Genomic DNA, 22,097 nt, shown 5'->3' with positions numbered 1-22,097 from the left:
AACGTCCAGACTTTAATATATTTATCCTGAGGTGATTTTGGATGCATGTATTATTTTTTCTATCAAGCCGTTTTAAAATTTTAGTGCTTTATTGCATGTTTTGGCGCTGCCGTATTTTTTCTTAAGTCAACTATGGAGTTAAATTGCTTTGGCTTCAAGAAAGAAGCAATTTTGTTGAGAGATTTATTCTTTTATGGAAAAAATCAATTAATTTATTGTGATAGTACTACTATAATTGGTAGAGTACAAGACCCTTAGTATAATGGTAAATCCAGATCCTTTAGAAGAAAAAATACAATACTGTGAGATTTTTTTCTTATTGATAGTGTTATTAATGTGGATCCATTAAACAAAGTTTTGACAAGATAAATGATCTGGAATACATCGAGGGGAATGAGATTAAAACCCATAATTCAAGAGTCATGTATGAGGATATCCAACTCGAAGACCAGAAATCCTGAGAACTGAGTTCAATGGAAAAAACGAATCATATGATGGTCGTAAGAAATGCACTATTTATTTTATTTCTCATTTCTATGATATTAGTGCATTTATCCTGTAATGTTGTGGAGGATGAGTTTTTTTAAAGAAACTCTTAATGAAATTCTGTAGCTTTTATGAGTAGGATGTAAGAATTACAGGAACACTCTTGACAGATTTCACCTATGTGAGTGTGAGAGTGGGGCCGCTCTCTATGAGATTTGGGTTTATTCTCAAATACACTCATAAAACCGGGATGAGCACAAGGCTGTAATGTGCTAGCTAATAAAGCTCATGTCAACACTTGGATTTTTATATGTAAGTAATAATTATTTATTTCCCTTAAGCAGTTATAGTTTAAGTCTGAGATCACTACTGACTCTGGAGTAAAGATTATTATTTCACTAAGTGATAGTTCAATACAAGCACACCTTCATGATGTATTATAATCCTTATTTTTCTGGAAATCTCTCTTATATTATTATTCATATTATTTTAAAAAATAGTGGGAGGATGTTGATATTTTTTAAAATAATTATTAGGATTTATGAGATTTATTGCTTGAACGTTTTTAAGCTTGCATTTATTCTCTTGATTTGCCAGTAGCCGAACATTTTGGTTTAACGTTGGTTTCTAATTAAATTGCCGTTACTTTGGGTTTTAATTTGGCTTGAAGCCTTATTAGTTGGTAACGTTGGCCTTTTAATTCTGAGTCTGTTAGTGTTTTTTCGTCGTTCAAACTATTTCTCTTACCGGATTTTTTTTTAATGGGCCAATAAATTATGCAGGTCGATTTCACCAACATGTTTGTATAAAAAGAGTTGAGAATTCATTGATGATGTACTAATATATTGTAAGATTGCCACAACTTTGTGAAATGACTTTCTTCTAGGGTGAGTGTAGTTTGAGTAGTGTCAAGAAGGGTGGTCAACCTCTTAGCTTCATAGAGAGGACTACAAGGCACCTTTCAGATTATCGCAATTTGGAAAATGCTTTCGATCTGTCTATAGTGGTGTCTTTTGAGGGTGAGGAACGAGAGAATTTTAAAGATTGTGAGCGGTCGATGAATAAACTCAAAACTTTCTTTTTTAACTCTTTGTTCCAATAGTATATTGTAATTGATTTTAATGGCTCCAACATTCATGAATTTCTTATATTATTAGAACATCACTCTAGGCATTGCTTTTGTCCATGATCTGTGTACTTGGGCTTTTACCTATCTTTATGATCAATAAAATCTTATTTACCCATAAATATATATATATATATATATATATATATATATATATATACTCACACGTATACGCGCATGTCCTATATGACTTGATCACATCCCATTTTATATTTATATTCGCCTAGATTAAAAACAAAACAAAAATGGTTTAACATATCTAAGGTGGATAAAAATGAGGAGCTTTTTGGGGGCTAAAAAATCCAAGAAAAAGGGAGCCTAAAACCCATCCAAATGACTAGTAGAGGAAATGCGAGGTAATAACAAATCACAAGCCCTGTGGATATCTCAATATGAAAATACACAAGTTATATGCTTAATCGACAAAGATTAGTCTTGTCACGAACATACTAACAAGCCCAAAACCTGAAATGAGGATGCCACTGTCAAGCCTAGTAGAATCGGAGGAGCTTTTCCCCACAAACTCGCCTGAGCTTGGTACTGGCGCAAGTGTCTCTGAATTAGGTGGAGTGGCAGAATTTGGAGGCCTTTGAGCACTCGGAGAAGGGAAAAATGAGGACATATTGGGTGCCGTTACATACGGTAGAACAGATGGAGAAGCTGAAATTGTAGGCTCGCTTGTCGAACTTGGAGCATGTGAAATGGCAAAGATGATGGCGACAGACAGAGCAGCAAAGAAGTTGGTGATAGTAGCCATGGAAGTTGAGGATTTTAGCCCAAAAAAAAAAAACCAAGGCAGATAAAAATATATAGTGGTGAGGATGTGGTCATAATGGGGAAGGGATAAGTACTGCTCCTTTGCATCCTTGTGACTGTTAATTAACTTAATTTTGTGCATGTCACGGGATGGATAGTGACAGGTTAACTTCTGCTGTGTTTTCTTGTTTCAGTTTTTGGTCTCTCTCGATTTTGTCTGGTGCTGTTAGGAGCAGGACAAATTCTATTATAGTACGTGGTCGAAGGAGGAATGAATCAATACAGGGGATGGGATAATGCTTTCAGAAAATAGTGGCCTTTTCACATGCACTTAGGTATGGAACATTAGACAAAAGGGGTCATCATGATTCAGCAACGTACCCTAGCCCATGTGATCCAGCTGTTTTCGGTACTACCCGCTATTACTGGTTAGGTAGCCATGATTAGGATTTTATCTAACTTCAGATTTTGGGGTAAAAAAAAACTTGTCAAAGTTGGATTGTTGTGGGAGGGGTTGAGTATTAATTTATCAATTTCCAAGGTGTTTAGACATCCTTGGAATGGAATGGCGATTAATCTTAACTTTGAAGCTGAATTCCAACAAGCTTATGACCAGGAGTCCGATATGAAATTCTAGACCCCATAATAAGTTAAAATTTAATAAATAAATAAAAGAAGAAGAATTTATTAGAAGTCGAAATCGGCTCAAATCTAAGGGTCTACATATATACTGCGATCTGAAACAAACTATGGACTGCAAAACTAATCGGGATCTAACATTGCTTGAGCTTTGGCATGGGGTGCCCTTGCCCTTGGCATTCCTCAACTCTATTAAAATTGTTCTAATCAAAATTGCTTAATCCGACGGTATTTCCAGAACATAGCTCGGGCTCCGGCGGCATTGCATTTATCAGAAAAAATGATAAAAGTTCGTCCAGCTTTACTTAATTCTGAAACGCCAATAAAGGAAATTCCATGACATCTCACTCAACAATATAACAAGAAAAGTTCTATTGGAGTTGAATCAAGATATAAATATATTGAAGATTACAAGATGAGACAAGTCATGCGGAATCATGAACATACAAGTTCAGTCCATAAATCATAATAATGCAAGAATTTGGCCAATAATTAATTAACACATCAATTTTACCATCAGAAAATTCCATTGCAAGCAAAATTCTACAACTAAAGAAGCCTAAGATGCGCAGTGTCATTCAACCTTTTTATCTGCCAACCGGCTTTCCGTGAGTGCTGCAACACTGACACAGAAGAATCTTCTATGCATATCTTAGGTGACATTATTGGGCTGCACCCAAGGAGGCCTGTGAGGAGACACTTAATTGGCACTGAATGAGTGAAAACACCCATGCAATACGCGATACAGGATGAGGAGGTCTGGTCATTTGAATCTTGTAGGGAACTTTGGTGGCTGATATCCTGAGGGGATATTTCATCCTCAGCCTCATGATCTCCGGTTGTTACAAATTGTAGCCTGCTCTTACCAGACTTCTTCTTTGAAAGCCCTTGTCGGTGCCTGTTAAGCAAATCCCAGTGGGGTGGTGGGAGGGAAGGCCCATCTCGGTCATGAATCGAATTGGTTGAAGTATGAGACATGTGGTGTGAAAACCCTTGACTCTCATTATGATGGTGCATGGAAAAACCTGATCTCAACTTTTCACGCAATTCCAGGACCCTCCCATTTAGGAATTCAACCATCCGGAATTCCACTTGCCGAAGTGATTCTCCAGATGGTGCAGAGAAATCAGGCTGAAATCTGTCAATGAGGTCCAAAGTTTCAGGTGTGTATATTTCTGACCGAAGGCAGCCCTCCCAGTGCCCCTGACTCATCTCCACCAATGCATCTGAGGATTTTATCTGTTCCTCTGCAAAATTCATTTCCTGCATGATTGCAACAATAGGCAAATTGTTCGATTGAAAATAAAGATGCAGGAAAAATAAAAGATACTAAAAACTCAAGTTCTCCAGATCATACAACAAATATCCTAGTTTATCTCATAATTGATGTTAAATCCATAAGAAATTAGTATTTTTATTTTTAAATAAGATAAGAATTTTAATAAGTCATAATTAGAATGTTACCCTACACAGAAAGTATACATAGGAAGTAAGTGGTAGTTAAGAGACGTATTATTACATAATCATAAACAATAAAGTAGAATAGAAATTATTCTAAAAACGACTGTAATTCTGAATGATATATAAAAAGCAGTGATAGATTCATCCTATTAACAAGATTGACTAACTCCATGATGCCTTAAACCTCAACTACTTGGAGTCGGCTATATAGATCTTAGCCTGCCATTTAGCTTTATCCAAAGGCCATAACCTTTGCTACTCTCTTCCATTGTTGCCTTTAACCACATTCTCTTTTACCTCAACCACACCATATCAGTATTTTCAAAATCATTCCTTACTGGTTGTACGAAATAGCTTAGTGAATGACCTTAAATTTCAGACATATTCCAACATATTATATCCACCTTTCTCAACAAATGCATTCATTCATTTCATATTCTATTTATTTGTTCATGGCTCTTTTTTTTTTTTTTTTTTTTTTTTATGATAGGTGCCGTGCTTGGCTCTTATTCATCTCAACATCCTCCGTACAGCTACACCCTACAACAAGTTGCTCAACTGCCTAGCATGAAACACCACATGCCATAACTGCCTTTACAGCACTATGTTCATCACTCCCTTGAACTTCACCAGTATTATGATCACCCAATACTCTTATAAAATTTCACCGCATCAGTTCTGCTCTAATATATTTAATTCATGAGACACAGGTTATTTTTATGCACCTTTGCCATCAATTTTCATATCTCGTCTTAATATTTTTTACCATGATACGTTCTAAAGCATCTCAACATGGTTCTTTTTTATAACTGGCTTTGGCTTTAGTCCTTGGACACAATCAAAAAATCATTGTAGAGAATATAGATTTGAGACCTAGGGTAAGAAAAATATGATCGGTTAATATTTTCAAACATGAATCTACATCTGAATAGGCAATCATCATCATAATCAGCTAGTGCATCATGAACTTTTTATGCTCTTATGGCTCTCTCAATTTGAACTAGGGATAACAAATCGTGTTTTCAGGTCGTATTTGTGTCGTGTCAAGTCATGAACATTCGACTATATAGGTTAACCCGAACTCCACCCGTTAAGCTAAACGTGTCAAACTTCTAAACCCTAACCCAATCCATTTAGATAATTGGTCATGTCGTGTTACCCGTTTTGACTCATTTAATAATTAATTAGAAATATGTTAACACGACACAACTCATTTAAACCCGTTTGTTTCATGTAAATGGGTTGGACTAAAACGCATAAATCATTTGACCTGATTAATATAATTTTACATAAAAGTTAAAATTTATATTTATTAATAATCACAATATCTTAAAATATATATGTCAATATTTTTCAAATTTTAATATATAATAAAACCAATATTACAAACCATACAATAACAAATATGAGCATAGGTCTAAAATTACAATCTCAACAATTAAAACATAAGCGTCCTGAGAAATACCAATATTACAACTTAAACAATAATAAAATTTTAATTTTGAAATAAATTCTAAATGGGTCAAAACGGGTTTATTTCGTGTTAAACAGGTTGACTCATTATTGACCCGTTTATAAATCGTGTCTTAAAGGGTCAACCCGTTTTGACCTAAACCCGTTAACATCAAACTCAAACCCGCTAATTTCGTGTCGTGTTCGTGTTGGGTTCATGAGTTGTGTCACATATCGACACCCCTACTTTGAACTGAAACTATTTTCTTAATAAACAATGGCACAGAACACCATGAATGGGATATATAGGGTACATATATCTCAAGGTCAGATTTGGACCTTTGTTTTTGTGAATAAGAAATTTTATTGAGACAAGTAGCAAGGCAAAGCCAAGTACACAGGAAGTATACAAAAACTGAACCCAGTTACAAGTTAGGAACTAGAAAAGGCAACAAGGAAATCGTGGATTCTAGTTCCATTAAACACAATAGTCGAAGCTCATTGAAATAAGGTATTAAAGAGAAAACGTCTAAGTTCATCCACCGAGCGTTCTCATCTTCAAAGCATCGACCATTCCTCTCATCCCAAATACACCACATTAAGCATAAAGGGATCATATCCCAAACAACAGCAATTTGCAAATTACCCTTAAACCTCTCCAGCAAACAAAAAGATCCACCACCCTCCTAAGCATCACCCAAGCCATGCCACTTCTATTAAACACTTCATACCATAAAACCCTAGTCAGCTCACAATGTAATAATAAATGATCCATGCATTGACCTTTATAATCAATGCATTTTATAAAAAGCGCAAAGAGGTGCAACCAAAGTATGATTTTGAACTGTCAAATTCTTATCAACGTTATTTTATAATTTGAATACTCCTGCAATTAGGGCCAGACAGTTAAAGGTTCTATTCGTCATAAAAACATATAGCAGAAACTACTGGCAAAATTTCAGGTGGCCTCCTTGGTGATTTAGAAACAACATACTAGTCTCATGATATAGCAGCTCTTTATAAGCAGTGTTGACTTGGGATGAGATTAACATCTAAAGAGCACCAAATGCCGCACGAGGAAATGTAAACTATAACCTCAGATGAGTTGTTTAATCATTAGAGGGAATTCATCTCAAACACAGTCGAGTAAAAAGGAGTTGGTACAAGCTTTTGTGTACGCAAGTCATACCAAACAGTGTTTATTAGAAGCCGAGCTGAGCATCTTCTATTCGTCCTAGTCCAACACTACACTCCATTTAGTGCCATGTCTCACAATGAAATGCTTTATAATAAGATCCAACGAGTCATCATTAAATTGAATGACGATACATGACAAGCCATGCAAATAACATGGAGCCCCTCCCTTCTCCCCTTTCAACTTCTGCAACTACAAAGTGATTTTTTTATGAGCAATCCAAAATGATTTTAAAAAGTACATAGAAATCACTACTAAACTAGCGAAAGGAAGACAAATTCTATCAAGCCCCTCGAGTGAGTTCAATATTTATGAAAGTTTCATAAATTGAGAGAGAGAGAGGGAGAGGGAGAGGTTAAAGGGAACTAATTTTCGGTGCATAAGCTTACATATACATCTCATAATTGAAGTTAGTTTTAACCTTGTCTAAGTAATAGTCTACAGCACATTCTCAAATGTAACCAAACTTATCGTGCTCACAATTTCTTACAGTTCAACAAATGCTTTAAATTTAAACTAACAAAGAAAACTTTTACGAACCTTAATGTCATCCATTTCGCAAAGTTTTAGACCAGTTGATAATCTTTCCATGAGTGATCCAAAAACCAGAGTAAAACTGTTGGTTTACATGGATAAATGAAGGCATAATTTGAACTTACTTGACAGACCGAAACCGCCATTGACCGAGACCGATTCAACGGCGAAGAATAAACAGCGTGGAACCTCACCCGTTGAGAGTTCAAGAACACCGCCAAGGCCCTGGCCTGCCGTTTCCCAGTCGCCGTCAGCGATGCCTCGGGGCACCTCCCTCCCACCAAATCGGGAGTTAGGTTCAGCTCGCACTCTCCATGGCTGATCAGAAACACCTCCACGACAGTTCGATCGTCTTCAAGGATGGCATCCGCGGCGGAGAACACCGGGGGAGGAGGCGGGAGAGGAGGGGGTGGAGCCAGAACATTGTACGGGTCCCACACCTTGATGGAAGGCCCGATCCGCGGGGTCCCGAGGGAGGAGAGCTGCGGGGAAAGCGGGGATGCGGACGCGTGGCAGGGGAGCATCTCGGGCTCCTGTTCGAGAAGCTTCTTCACCAGGCGTTTATCCATATGTCGCCTATCAGGTTCGACATTGTCATCATCTTCTTCTTGGTCTTCATCATCTTCATCTTCGACTGCAGGTACGGAGTGGGTGGAGCCCATTACAGGAGGAGCTAAAGGATATGGTGTTGTCAATGCAGGAACCGTATAGATCCCAAACGCGCGGTCAAGTTTGGATCTAAATGGCTGGTGTTAGAAATGTAAAGCATTGTAAAGAAAATGCTGAAATTGTATTGTTTTTTTTTCTTCTTTTTTTTTTTTTTTTTTACATGGAAAAATGTGGGTCTTGAATAGAATGTGGTAGCTGATGGCGCAGCTAGGGTTTTGAGGAGGAGGAAGAGCACTACTGTGTGAGATCGAATTGACACGTGGGTTTTCAACGGAAATGTAGATGGTCATTAGCGAGGGTGTGTTACGACCCTATATAATAATATATATATATATATATATATATATATATATTAGGAAATAAATGATTTTTATAATTGTGTAATGCGTAAGTATCATGTAATTATTTTAAAAAAAGTGAATAAATATTTAAAAATTTTATATACAGTTATTTTTACATATTCCACTAATGTGATTGGTTGCGTCACTTTTTTTAATATAAAATAATTACTTTAATCAATTACATTAATGAAGTGCGCAAAGTGTATGTAAAAATATTACATGTAGCAGAACTCATAAATATGAAACCCACATAAAAAAATTAATTTTTTAATAATAAATCTCACTCTTTTTTAAAACGATTACATAACATTTACATATCGTATCATTAGTTATAACATTACTCATTTTAGGATGAATATGCTATTTTTCATGGGTGGATATTTAAAAAAAAAAAATAGTGATATAGATTGATGTTAATTGAGAAAACATGATAGCTTTACATATGCTCTTAAAATGTAAAGTTTGGCTAATAGAACATGAAAATGTGCTGCATTGGATTATACAAATATAAATAAAAATAATTTTTAACTACAGTAAAATAAGTACTTGAATCATATGTGTTTACTGTAGCCAGACCAAAAGTATTAAAAAATTATTTATTCTCTCGTAAACACTCTCTCTCTTTGCGCTTTTATTGTTTTTCTCCAATTTCCTTTCAAAAGGCTACCTCTCTCGTGCTTCTTTTACTTATTAATTAGGATTTGTACCGTTTGTATCTACCAATTATATGTTGATTATAATTAAGATTTTTACAATTTGTCTCTATCTTCTTTTGTTAGGAATTTTACCATTTGTCTCTACAAATCATATGTTAATTATAATTAAGATTTTTACAATTTGTCTCTATCTTCTTTTGTTAGAAATTTTACTGTTTGTCTCTACTAATTATATGTTAATTATAATTTGATTATTAATTAACATATAATTGATAGAATTGTAAAATATTAAAAAGAAGGAAAGAATATTATTAAATTATTATTTTGACTAATAGATAAAAAATTTAATGTGTAAATAGGTTTTGAATGAAATAGTAAAATGCAAAATCATGGGATATTATGCAAATTATGATTTTGTATTTACATAATCTAATGAGGATGCTTTTACAACGAGTTTTAGTTAAATTGTAGGCGTTGTTTTTAAAGTTTTCTGTTGTCTATAAAAACTTATTTGAATAATTATAAATATTATAAAATTTAATTTATATGCATCTCTCTCATATTTTAAATTCGTCACTACAAAAAAATAATAATGGTAATCACAAACTCACAGTGCTATTAACTACTTCATAAAAATGCTACAGTCACAAAAAAATTTTTAAATTGATATAATTTTATGTAATATATTATATTTATTTTACAATAAAAATATTTTTATAAATACTACTACAGTGTCCATATCAAGGGAAGAGTCCCGTATTCAATAGACCATATGTGAAATGAGATGAGAGATCCAAAAGCATATGTCCTAGATTTTTGGATGTCTAGCCCAACGTCATGAGCTGAAAGGAAAGTATGGTGTCCTAATTTGAATCGGTATAGCTGTTGTACGATGGATTTATATTTTAATTGATTGGGAGAGAAGTATAAATAAATACAGTTATGCTATGTACAACTACCTTGTAAAATTGTGTGTAATCGGATGATGTGGCTCTGACAAAATTTAAGATCTCAGCTAAATTACTGTCACACACACTCTCTCTCTCTCTTCTTTGAAAAATCAAAGTGTCTCTAGACTCAAGAAGCAGAAGCGAAGCCACCATGTAATGTCTGAGACCAAACTCTTCGTTTTTTTTTCTTCTTTCTTTATATGTCTTCCTCTTCATCTCTTTAGCTTTTGCAAGCTCTCGAATTCACCGCACGCTACGTAGTCTAGGTGATTTTAGGGCTCGTTTATTTTCATGAAGCATCTCATCTTATCTCACTTTATCATTATAACTTTCTTAAATCTTCATATAAAATAAAATAAATAATTCAACTTTTTCAAATCTCAAAATAAAAATAATATTAAAAATATATTCTAATAATATTTTATTCAACTTTTTAACTTTAATTTTATCTTATCTCATCTTATCTCTTAAAACAAACGAGCCCTTAATGTTAATGTTAATTATTTCATTTTTTGTTTCCTGAAACCTGTATTTCTTTTTTACAACAATTTTTTTTGTAAATGTGACTCTGTTTTTTATATGTACGTGGTTTGGGACGTTATAGAGATTTTTGTTGAGAAAGAATATTGTGGGGTGGTGTATTGGAACACAAAGAAGTCTGTTGCGAAGAAGACTATAGGGAACTCGTTTCTGATATTGGCTGAGACGAGGACACTCAAGAAGGACCCTCTTGACGGGTTTAACCGTTACACTGGTGGCTGGAATATCAACAATGAACATTATTAGACTGCAATTAGGGCTGTAAACGAACCGAGTCGAGTCGAATTCAAACTAGGGTCGTGAGCTCGATTAACATATATATCTGCTCAAACTCGACTCGAGCTCGAAAAATATTAGAGATTTCTGATCGAGCTCGGCTCGCCTAAAATATATTAAGATCGAGCTCGGCTCGAACTTGAATACAAAAAATAAACGAGCTTATACGAACTCGAGCTACTCGATTCTGTCTAGACTTCACGACTTAAATATTTGTTTCAAGTTTCATGGCATGGGTTCAATGGTGGAGGGAGATACCGACATCAGCACACAGATGCAGAGGAGAGAGAGAGCTGCAGGGAGATGGAAGAGGACGAGGCGTACTGGCAGTGGCGCGAGGTGGACGACGACGCAGAGGAGGTGCGGCGGTGTGCAGATTCTCTACAGCAGGAAAAAGAAAGAAAGAAGAAAAAAGAAAGAAGAAAGAAGACGAAACAAGAAAGAGGAGAGGAAGGCTGGGGGGGTGGGGACGGCGCATTGAAGAAGAAAAGAAATAAGAAGGGGTTCTAGGTTTTATCATGGTCAAAACGCATAATTTAATCAAAAGGGGCTGGGCCCTTACTTGAAACGGGCTAGACATCAATTTCACACACACAGTCCAAAATAAATAAAACACTATAAATCAACTACAAAAAGCCCAAACTCAAAAGACTAAAATAAAATAAATAAAAGACATTAAAATAAAATATACCATAACCTTAGCAATTAAATAAATAATATAATATATATAGAAATATTACGAGTATTGTGACGAGCCCATAACGAATCAAATCGAGTTTATACGAATTTTGTTCACGAGCTTACACTGAGTCGAGGCAAGATTATACGAGTTTAGCTCGTTTAATATTCGAACCAATATTAGTGATCACGAACAACCCATTTATCAAATGAACCGAATCTGAATCGAGCCCAAGCTGTTCACGAGCAGCTCTGTTCGTTTGCAGCCCTAGTTTAATATTTTTTTTCCTTCTAAACACCTAAATATATTAGGGGAAGAAAATCGAGAAGACTATCAGACTAGAAGAAGAAAGAAGGAAGAAGTCTAAAATGGCTGGAATATCAGCAATGAACATTACTGGGCCTCAATGAACATGCTCTCCCATTCCTTTGCAATGTTAAAAGTATTAAAGTTATGCAATGAGGTTGGAATGTCTTATTCTTCAAAAGGTTTTTCAAAACTTGAGCCATGAAGTACACTAGCATACTGTTCAATTTCAGAAAGTTTTGATTGAAGAGGGTTAGAAATGTTTTTATTGAAGAGGGATTGCATCTGGGAGTGATAAGTTTAAAAAATGTTTGCGATATGCAGAGGAGAGAAATGTAGAGGGAGGAAGAAGAAGGTCCGAAAAAATTTGATAGAGAAAGAGAGAGGGAACGAAATGATGAGGAGAAAAATATTAAAAAAATAAAATTTTTCATCAAAAGGAGTGTTGGTTGCATGGAGTTCTCTAGCTCGGTTGAAAGTAGAGTTTTTCAAATAAATAAGAATTGATCCAATAGTTAGTACAAAAATAAAAATAAAAAGTTAGCTACATTTTAATATGGATCGCGAGTGCAACGTACGCTAATATTAATGACCTTACCCCGCTATACATAAACATAAGTGACCCAAATTTGTTTTTCCCAACTTGCCTACCTACACTACGTACAAGAGAGCTTTTATATGCACTAACCTTTATCCTGCACAGTGGGTTTGGTTTTGATTTATTTATAGATAAAAAAGAGAAATTCTATTTACAGTGTCCATTTGAGGATTGCAGGTACAAACCCTTCATTAAAAAAAAAAAGTATCATTTTGATAATGATATTATTGTAATTTTAATTTGTCACAATAAAAGTAAGGCTGATTTCTCTTAATCTCATCTATTTTTTTTTTTTTTAAATTTATGCAATATGGATGATGGAGGATGAGATTAAATGAGAATAAGATTGTGAATTGTGTGCTGTGAAAAATGAATGTGCATGTGAATTGTTTGAACTTTGATTGAAATTTTTTAGAGTTTCTACACGCATAAAGAGTTAGAGACCATTTGAAGTTTATTGTTTGAGAATTTGAAGTTTATTTTTTAGGCTTTCGGTGTGCATAAAATCAAATAAAACTATATGAACTAAATTGTAAAAAAAATCCTCAATTTTCTTTACCACTTAATCCTTGATGGGATATTACCTTTTAAGAGTAATATATAGGTACTCTTTCATAAGATTTTTGATTTTTTCAAAACGTACAAAATTGAAAAGGGAACCTTTTCTTTTCTTTTTCTTTTTTTGTTAGAAATAATTTTTTTTCCCAAAGTTTTTCTGAAATGAATTGGTGGTGGAAGGAATTTCGGGTCAAAAGAATAGAAAAGCTGAAAATTTTGTTTTGTATTGCATGTTTGTGAATGTTCATTTGTAATGTATGGAACTTGGTTGGATCTTCATTGTTTGACATATTTACTATAATTCAGATTTATTGTCATTGTCGAGTTCATGGAATATCCGGCAGATTCTAGTGGGAGTCCCTCTACCCAGGGTACCCTTACCCTATCATGCCGCAACACCTTGTCCCACCCCCAAGCCCACCAAGAAACCCGCTTCTATAGTTTGATCTCACTTCACCAAACTAAAGGGTGGTGATCCCAATAACTCTCAAGTAAAACGTAACCACTGTGGTAAAATTTATGAATGCCACTATTGGAAAAATGATACCTTACAGTTAAAGGTATACTTAGAAGAACAATACAAAAAAAGCTTAATTATATTAAGATCATTATAAGAGAAAAATCAATCTAGGCCAGAGATTGGACTTAAAAAAATGGTGAGATGGGAGTAGTGGGGGTGCAACGTCGATGAGGTATACTAAGTATGACCTCGATGAGTGTAGGAGACACCTAGCTCTTATGATTATCATGGACGAGTTACATTTTCGAGTTGTTGGTGGGAAAATGTTTTAAGTTTGATTTGCAAGTAGAATTGGATCACAGAGACTCCAATTCATATTACGGATGTTCTTGATTATGAAGAAGTCAACGTCGAGGAGGAGAGTATTAATAGTATTAGTTGAAACTTAGTATATAATTAATAGTTCTATCTATATAATTTTTTTTGGTTTTCAATTTTTAAATATATTTATTTTTTTAATTAAATTATGAACCCAAAATGACCCAAAAACAGGTTTGAATATGTTTCTCGACCATTTTGGACCCAGATAACTGAATTAGGCTAAAGACTCAGTTGGGGTAGGGGGTGGATGGATGAAGGTCCACCCCTACATCCCGTGTAGCGGACGGGGTACCTCACCACAGCATGGATGGGGGCAGATTGCGGGGAACAAATTCTCACACATGCCCAAGGGGGGGTGGGTAGCATCCCTAATTATTTTGACTAATCCAATATAGAGTTATGGTTAGGAAGATTTTAGATTTATGAAAAATATATACTTTTCATTAAATTTTAAATATGATTTTGATGAAACTAATGTCAATGCTCCAACAGTATCAACACTAACTTTTGTCTGTAAATTTAGGTTTGACAACGCAACCGCAGCCAGTTCGGTGGCTTTGTGAAACTTTGGAACTTCATCACTCTAAAAACGATGCATATATAGATACACATGACACAAATATTGCTTGTGGCCGTCAGTTAAAGGTCTCTCTTAAGTTTGTCATTCATGATGAAAAGGACTGAAAACCAACAGAAGAAAGCTACTGGCTATGAGTTCGGTCTTGTGCCCTTTGTTGGCAGAAATGATCTTGAACTTTGTGGAATCTGGTGGTTTAGAGATAGAGAGAAAGAGGGGAAGCAGGCTGGCTTGACGTCTCTGAAGGAGAGGGAATTCAAAAGCAGGCCGGATGGGAGTTTGAATTCATGTTTCATTGGAAAGTAGGTGCGGTGAATGGAAAGGTATCACGAGAAACTTGGGTTTTCTTCTGGAAAACTTATTCCAAAGTCTTACTTTTGCAATAATAATATTTACATATATATATATATAATATAATATATGGTGTAAATGGCAAATGGAACTTTTACATTATTTTCTAGGCCACAGCATGCATATATGCATGCACCTCTCTCTCTCTCTCTCTCTCTATATATATATATATATATATATTATTAATGTTGCAGTATCAATTTGTGGCATGATCTGAAAGTAGTGTCCTAGTAATTAATTAACCGTGCATGCATATGATCCTCATGAGTAGTTGATGTATCTAGTTAATTTTCTGAGCATGCAATTTTTACATGAAAGCCAGCAAACCTAAAATTATCGAATGATAAAAAATAAATATAAAACAAAAACCATTAGCATATATATTTTCCAATTGGCGGCCGGTAGATACATAATTACAATATTATATATTAAAGTTATCGATTCATTCTTGCATTTTTACTTCTGGTCCCGGCTGGCCTAGCTAGATCATCGAACTCGCCATGAGTAGTACTACTCTCTGTCTCACATAAATTCATGCATCACTCAAGATAAGGCATGCAAGTATGCAGTAAAATCGAATGATATTGAGAAAATCCATCGTCTCTATTTGTGATTTCATTTAAGGAAAGCAACATATATTTACATCTCACCTATCGTTTTTTTTTTTTTTTTTTTTCCAGCTGCTAATTGCTATTGATAACTAATTTATCTCACGATCTCATCATTTCTTCCATCTCTTTTTACAAACTAACAATCATAGAATTAGGAAGGGAAAACAATTTAAAAGACAAGACTTCTACAATCTTGAGATGAAAAATATTTAGGTATTTATAAAATATGAATGATGTGCCACAAAATATCATGCATGCCATTAAAATTGTTCACACAATGCACGTACGTACGTAAGATGTGTTTATAATTAGGGTAATGTTATATACAATCGTAGAGTGCATAAGTATTGTATAATCATTTTGAAATTGAAAGAGAGTGGAGTCCACTATTAAAAAATTAATTTTTTTTTTTATGTAGATTCCGTATTTACTCAAATTTTTTAAAGAGATTATATAGTACTTGCGTATTACACGACTATAAATATCATTTCTTTTGTAATTATAGTAACTAACAATTTTTTCTTAAAATAAACACCACACGCATAGAGGTGTTTACACAATGCATTCAACCCAAATGATAAACAATTTCAATTGACATTAGTTTCATTAAAATCATTTTCAAAATTTGATGAAAAATACATGTTTTTCATAAATCTAAAATTTTCCTATTCATAACTCTATATTGGATTAATCATTAGATTTATCAAAATAATAATATAATATTATTTGTTTAATAATAATTTTTTTAATTTTTTTTTCATATTTGACAATTACATTAACTATATATATATTAATAATGTAATTTGATACTTAAATTATTATTTTTCAATTAATTTTTTTTCTCAATCTAATTACACATATCATGTTTCTGTAGCCTCATCATTTATTACTTATTTACTATAATTATTGCTTGCTAGATTCAATAACTCTCATTCAATCGCTATATGTCAAGTACGTGTTTACTCGCACATGAAAAATAAAAATACGGTTGTTGGATTAAATTGAAATAAAAAATTCATTTGGTTGGTAAACAGTAACACTTTACATGTAAAGGAAAAGAATCTTACACTGTAACTCAAAATTTTTAATTTATCTTTTGACTAATCCAAAACAGCTGTTTTGGAAAGAAATAAATTATATTTTATGTCTAACTAGGATTTTTGACAAGTAAAGGTAATGCTCTCAGGGTTGGAGTTATATTGAAGATTGACTAGATGAATGGCCCTTCCTACGGATCAAGGAGGGAAAGAGGCAAACTAATTTAAAAAAAGAAAAAAAAAAAGAAAAGAAAAAAGAACCAGAGAGATCGCATCGGCCAGCAGTAGTACTACTGCAGATAGAGTCAGAGCTAGCAGACAACCTTGGATAAAACCCGCTACACAGGCAGACGCCGCTCTCCACTCGTTTCATTTTCGGCATCACAGTTCCATGACGTTCAAACTTCGCATCTCACCCTCTTTCTTCTAAAAATGATTCTCTGAACTCTGAACTCTGATCCATAGAATAAGACACTGCCCCTTTTCTCCCTCTCACCCACCTCTCAAACACCGACTATCTCGATCTTGAAAAGAGAAACGCAGGGAAAGATGCTACCGAGGTCTAGGAACGGTGTCGTTTGGATCGAAGGAGGAGGAGGAGGTGAAGAAGCAGAAGACGCAGCCTCGACGTGGACCAGAACCAACAACGAAGGCGATCCCAACAAGGACGACGATATGGGTCTTGCTCTTCCTCTCTCTTCCTTCAAGTCCATGCTCGAGAATGACTGGTACATCAACAACAATGCCCTGAACCCATCTTATCAGGACCTCCATAACCATCTCCCAGGCCTCCCAAACCCGCAAGATGTCAGAGACATAAACTTCTGCTCGAACCCAACCGACAACAATAACCTTATTCTGCAGCCCTTGGACTCGTCCTCTTCCTGTTCTCCGTCACAGGCTTTCGGCCTCGACCCCTCACAGTCACAGCCTCCCTTCTTGCCCAACAATTCTTGCTTCTCTTCCCTTATCAACGCCGTTTGCTCCAACCCTTTTGACGATGCCTTCGACTTGGGCCTCGAGACCGGGCTTCTCGGCCTGTTCAACCCAGCTGCTTCGAACTCCCCAGCCATGATGGGCTTCACAACCTTGGATTCTCAGCCACAGATTGGTGCTTCCAAATTGAGTTCGGCCTCCGACACCGCCGCAGGAATCGGTGGCGGGTTTAACCCCATGGGTTTCGAGGGTTTTGATAATTCAGGCAGTGCTCTGTATCTGAACAGAGGAAAGGTTCTGAGACCGCTCGAGGTCTTCCCTCAAGGGGGTTCGCAACCCAATTTGTTTCAGAAGCGAGCGGCTCTTAGGCAAGGCGCTGAAAAGTCAGGGAATTTGGAGGTTTCGGGCTCGAGATTCAGCGAAGACACGGATAATTTGAAGACTCGGAGCACGAAGAAGAGTGACGTTTCGGGCGACGTTGATGAAGCGAGCCTCGACGTTTCGAGTTTAAATTACGATTCGGATGAGTTCGAAGGTGGCGTTAAGGAGGAGGAGGAGGAGGATGTTAAGAATGGCGGAAGAAATTCTAATGCCAATAGTACTGTCACTAGTAGGGATCAGAAGGGAAAGAAGAAGGGGCTTCCGGCGAAGAATCTGATGGCGGAGAGGCGGCGGAGGAAGAAGCTTAATGATAGGCTCTACATGCTTAGGTCTGTTGTACCCAAAATTAGCAAGGTAAAAAGTGATCTTGTCCTTTAAATTTGAGAGGTATTATAATTTTGGACTTTGCTTCGTTTGAGTACCTTGCCTTCTATTTCAGTCATATGTACTGGTTAGTAGTTATCATATGACTTCATTTTCTATAGGATGGCCAATATTTCGCATTGAGAAATAAGAACCTGTAGTCTGAATGTCGTTTGTGTCTGTGTTTAATTATTTGGAATGATTTCTCAAAGAGCCTGTTAAAGTCAAACAGTGTTATTCTGTCTTCGGCCACGAAGCGCTGAGAATGAGGTCCCTTTATCCTCTCTCAGTCTCTCCCAAATAACAGAAAGAAATCTCAAATTCTGTTGAAAACTTGAAGTAAACTATAATTTAAATTTTTGAATTGAGTTATCATCTCCAACCGCATAGCATTTGAGGTTCTTTGGCAGTCATTATCTGGGTGCTTTTCGGGCTTTGTTAATTCATACTCCAGATTATATCCTTATTTGTTCACAGATGGATAGAGCCTCGATACTTGGGGATGCCATCGACTACTTAAAGGAGCTTCTGCAAAGGATCAATGATCTCCATAATGAGCTGGAGTCATCCCCACCGGGATCTTTGCTGCCACCTTCTACAAGCTTTCACCCTTTAACGCCAACTCCACCTACACTTCCCTGTCGTGTCAAGGAAGAACTTTGTCCTGGCTCCTTGCCAAGCCCTAAAAGCCAGCATGCAAGGGTAAATTTCTCTTGAAGTGTGCATCCAATTTGACATTTTCAGGCTTTTAGTCAATTGCTTTATGCTTGTAAGTTTGTAAATGTGCTGTGAACTCTCGCCTACATAAGGATGTGGATGCAAGTATTTGTGTTGATTTTGAGTCGTAAACATGAATGAACTGAAAATGTTTGTTGGTGTCTATACAGCTCTATCTTGCATCAATTCAGTTTGGCCAACATGGAAAAATCTTTAGAAGTGGAGTCCTAACACATTTGTAAAGACCCGCAGGGATCACAATTTTACATTTAACATAATTATATGAACTTGAATTTTCTAAATTCAAACAAAATCTTAGCAGCAAATGCGTTGATGTGTTTGTTCCCCTTGGGGCAAACAAATTGTCAAATGATTTGCTGCCTATTTACAATGTAATGCTGTCCATCACTTTGTAATACACACTGCGTGGTCCAGTATTGGGGGGGCCTTAAGTTTGACAGTGTATAGGATGGACAAGATTTTTTTTCCTTCTTCTGCCCTTTGAACTGAGACTAGGATGTATTGGTGGGACTAAGCCACCATTTATAAAGACCACGTATTAGACACATTAGACCATAATTGGGGAATGCCCATGAGCATGCCGTAGGCCCCATAATATGCACTTCCTTATCCGAGACACAAACTCTACTCCTTATGTGCCGGAAGATCGAGTTTTTCATACATACCAAATCATTCTTTGTGATAGTTCAGGACATTGGTTTGATTTTCAAGTTGGTTTTGCATATTATAGGTGGAAGTTCGGGTAAGGGAAGGAAGAGCTGTCAACATCCACATGTTTTGTGCCCGCAGGCCAGGTCTCTTGCTTTCCACCATGAGGGCCCTGGACAACCTGGGGTTGGACATCCAGCAGGCTGTCATTAGTTGCTTCAATGGGTTTGCTTTGGATGTGTTCCGAGCTGAGGTATGCTCTATTTCTCTCATACCAAAATTCAGGTTTTAATGTTTTTACACAACTCACCTTTTGAGTTATGAAGCACGCGAAACATTTTTTTTGTTGCTGGTTTTGCATCTTTTTCACTTCCTCGTTTGGACGATGAGATTTGATGAAAAATTTGTAAATAGTAGTAAGATAAGATGTTTTATTGAGTTTTGAAAAATGAAAGAAAAAAAAGGTAAATAAAAAATATAAGAAAGTTAATTTTTTAATATTATTTTTATTTTATAATTTGAAAAAGTTAGAATTGTTATTTATGTTTTGTTTAGAAATTTGAAAAAGTTAAAGATTTATATAAGGTTTGGATAGTGAGTTGAAATAAAAGTTGAACAAAATATTATTATAATATTATTTTTTAATATTAATATTATTTTAAGTTTTGAAAAAGTTGAATTGTTTATTATATTTTGTGAGAGAATTTGAAAAAATTGTAATGATGAAATGAGATGAGTTGAGATCAGTTCTGAATTTAAATAAGCCTTAAAATTTAAAAAATATTTGTTTTTGAATGATATTTGAGAAAAAAAATTAGACCTTTGGCCTCGTTTAGATTGACAAGTGATTTCAATTCATTTCATTATTATAATTTTTTTAAATTTTTATATAAAATATAATAAATAATTTAACTTTTTTCAAATATTAAAATAATAATAATTTAAAAAATAATAATTTAATAATAATTTATTTAATTTATCTAAAATGATATTATGTCATCTATAATTCAAACGGCGCTTTTATTCCCCGGTGTAGTCCAGAGCCGAAAGTTTTCTGTCCTCTGTATTGGAGCAAACTTCGTTGATGTGAAACAAAATCCCCGTAATGATGGCTTTTTTCCCTCTCTCATGGCTGAGATAAGTCTTTTTTTCTGATTTTCATGCAAAGTGCAACTGGATGTCCACATGCATTGGACTTCACATGAATTACTTACTGGGTGGGTCTACTACGCCCACCGCTGGGAGCTCCCGCTGGGGGCTCCCGCTAATGTATTTTGTATTTTTTTATTGTTTTGTATTTTTTATATGAATTTTTTAACATCTTTAAATATTTTTTAAAAAATAAAAAAATTCATAATATTATTAAAAAATATTTGCTTAATTATGAAGTAAAAAATAAAAAATAAAAAAAAAATAAAAAATTACCAGCAGGAGCTCGCAGCGGTGAGCACAGCATCTCTCTTGCTTAATAACATTTTTTTGGCATCCCCCTGGCCCTGGTGTATAAAAAGAAAGTTATTTGACAGCTAGCTCGTCTAATTTTTGCATCTTCATGGCTGTGTCATATGACTCGTGTCATATTATGGTCAACCAAAGACTTGACTACTTTTGGTCCACTGTTCATCAGCAATGCAGGGAAGGAGAGGATGTGTTGCCGGAGCAGATCAAAGCAGTACTCTTGGATTCTGCAGGCTACCATGGTATGATGTGACTCTAGTACTTGGTGAAATACGGCCGCTTACAATGGAGGAGGAACTAACTGTAGTGCTGTTACCTTACTGCTGTGCCTCGAGTAGTTTAGTTTGTAAATGCATTTACCTCCCGCTGGTCTTGTAACTTGTTGGTAAAGGTGCGCACATGCCCAAGTAAAGTCGGTCAGCTAATGCTATAAGCTTGATCTGGTTATATATTTAATGCAGAATGAATATATATATATACACTGTAGTCGTGCTTCAAAGCTTGGCAAAGTTGTGGTGTTTGCCTCAAGTGTCTTATCATATTTGGGAATAAAATCTTTGGCATCTATATGAAAGACGATAAAAACAGAACGAAATGGCTTTTTATAATCTTTCATTCTGTCTCTCCAATATCTCCCTCCTCTTTTCTATTTATTTATTTTCTACAATAGCGTCTGAGCTCCTCGTTATTGAATTCCGTTGATCATGTGACATTGTTATTATTATGATTCAATGGTGGTGGGCCACAATGCGTTGCTGATCCCGCTGCAGGGATTTCTTCAATTTCTGTCAATTTGCAATCAACTCATTCTTGTTTATCTAATTGTAATATACTACATATATATAAATACAGGTTTTTATTTTTTAAATTAATACGGCAGAGAAAAGAGGACATGACTCGCGAGTAAGCTTATTATTTATTTATTTATTAGTCA

The 22,097-nt window shown here is 35.3% G+C and overlaps 2 protein-coding genes and 1 long non-coding RNA gene across 4 annotated transcripts; 1 reads left to right on the top strand and 2 right to left on the bottom strand.

Annotated features, from left to right (window-relative positions):
- Nucleotides 1–1,290: 1,290 nt before the first annotated feature.
- Nucleotides 1,291–21,813, bottom strand: LOC121250314. The gene is made up of 3 exons (XR_005937758.1): nucleotides 21,646–21,813; nucleotides 1,868–1,871; nucleotides 1,291–1,772 (listed from the first exon to the last, which is right to left on the bottom strand). It is a non-coding gene; the product is annotated as an uncharacterized LOC121250314 (long non-coding RNA).
- On the bottom strand, nucleotides 3,367–8,614 carry LOC121250312. Its single transcript, XM_041149412.1, has 2 exons — nucleotides 7,775–8,614; nucleotides 3,367–4,270 (listed from the first exon to the last, which is right to left on the bottom strand). Exons 1-2 carry the CDS (start codon nucleotides 8,309–8,311, stop codon nucleotides 3,557–3,559), a joined length of 1,251 nt encoding a protein of 416 aa, XP_041005346.1. The 5' UTR covers nucleotides 8,312–8,614; the 3' UTR covers nucleotides 3,367–3,556.
- LOC121250311 (transcription factor ICE1-like) lies at nucleotides 16,894–21,778 on the top strand. Of its 2 annotated transcripts, none has more exons than XM_041149409.1 (4): nucleotides 16,894–18,310; nucleotides 18,797–19,021; nucleotides 19,788–19,958; nucleotides 21,291–21,778. In XM_041149409.1, the coding sequence occupies exons 1-4, from the start codon at nucleotides 17,189–17,191 to the stop codon at nucleotides 21,414–21,416; spliced, it is 1,644 nt and encodes a 547-aa protein (XP_041005343.1). In that variant the 5' UTR covers nucleotides 16,894–17,188; the 3' UTR covers nucleotides 21,417–21,778. The 2 variants fall into 2 exon arrangements, with proteins under 2 accessions (XP_041005343.1, XP_041005344.1); XM_041149410.1 differs by having other exon boundaries at nucleotides 16,898–18,310; nucleotides 21,333–21,778.
- Nucleotides 21,814–22,097: the final 284 nt, after the last annotated feature.

Source organism: Juglans microcarpa x Juglans regia, chromosome 2D (assembly GCF_004785595.1).
Source record: "Juglans microcarpa x Juglans regia isolate MS1-56 chromosome 2D, Jm3101_v1.0, whole genome shotgun sequence".
NCBI lineage: Eukaryota > Viridiplantae > Streptophyta > Magnoliopsida > Fagales > Juglandaceae > Juglans > Juglans microcarpa x Juglans regia.
This window is presented reverse-complemented; position numbering and strand designations above follow the sequence as displayed.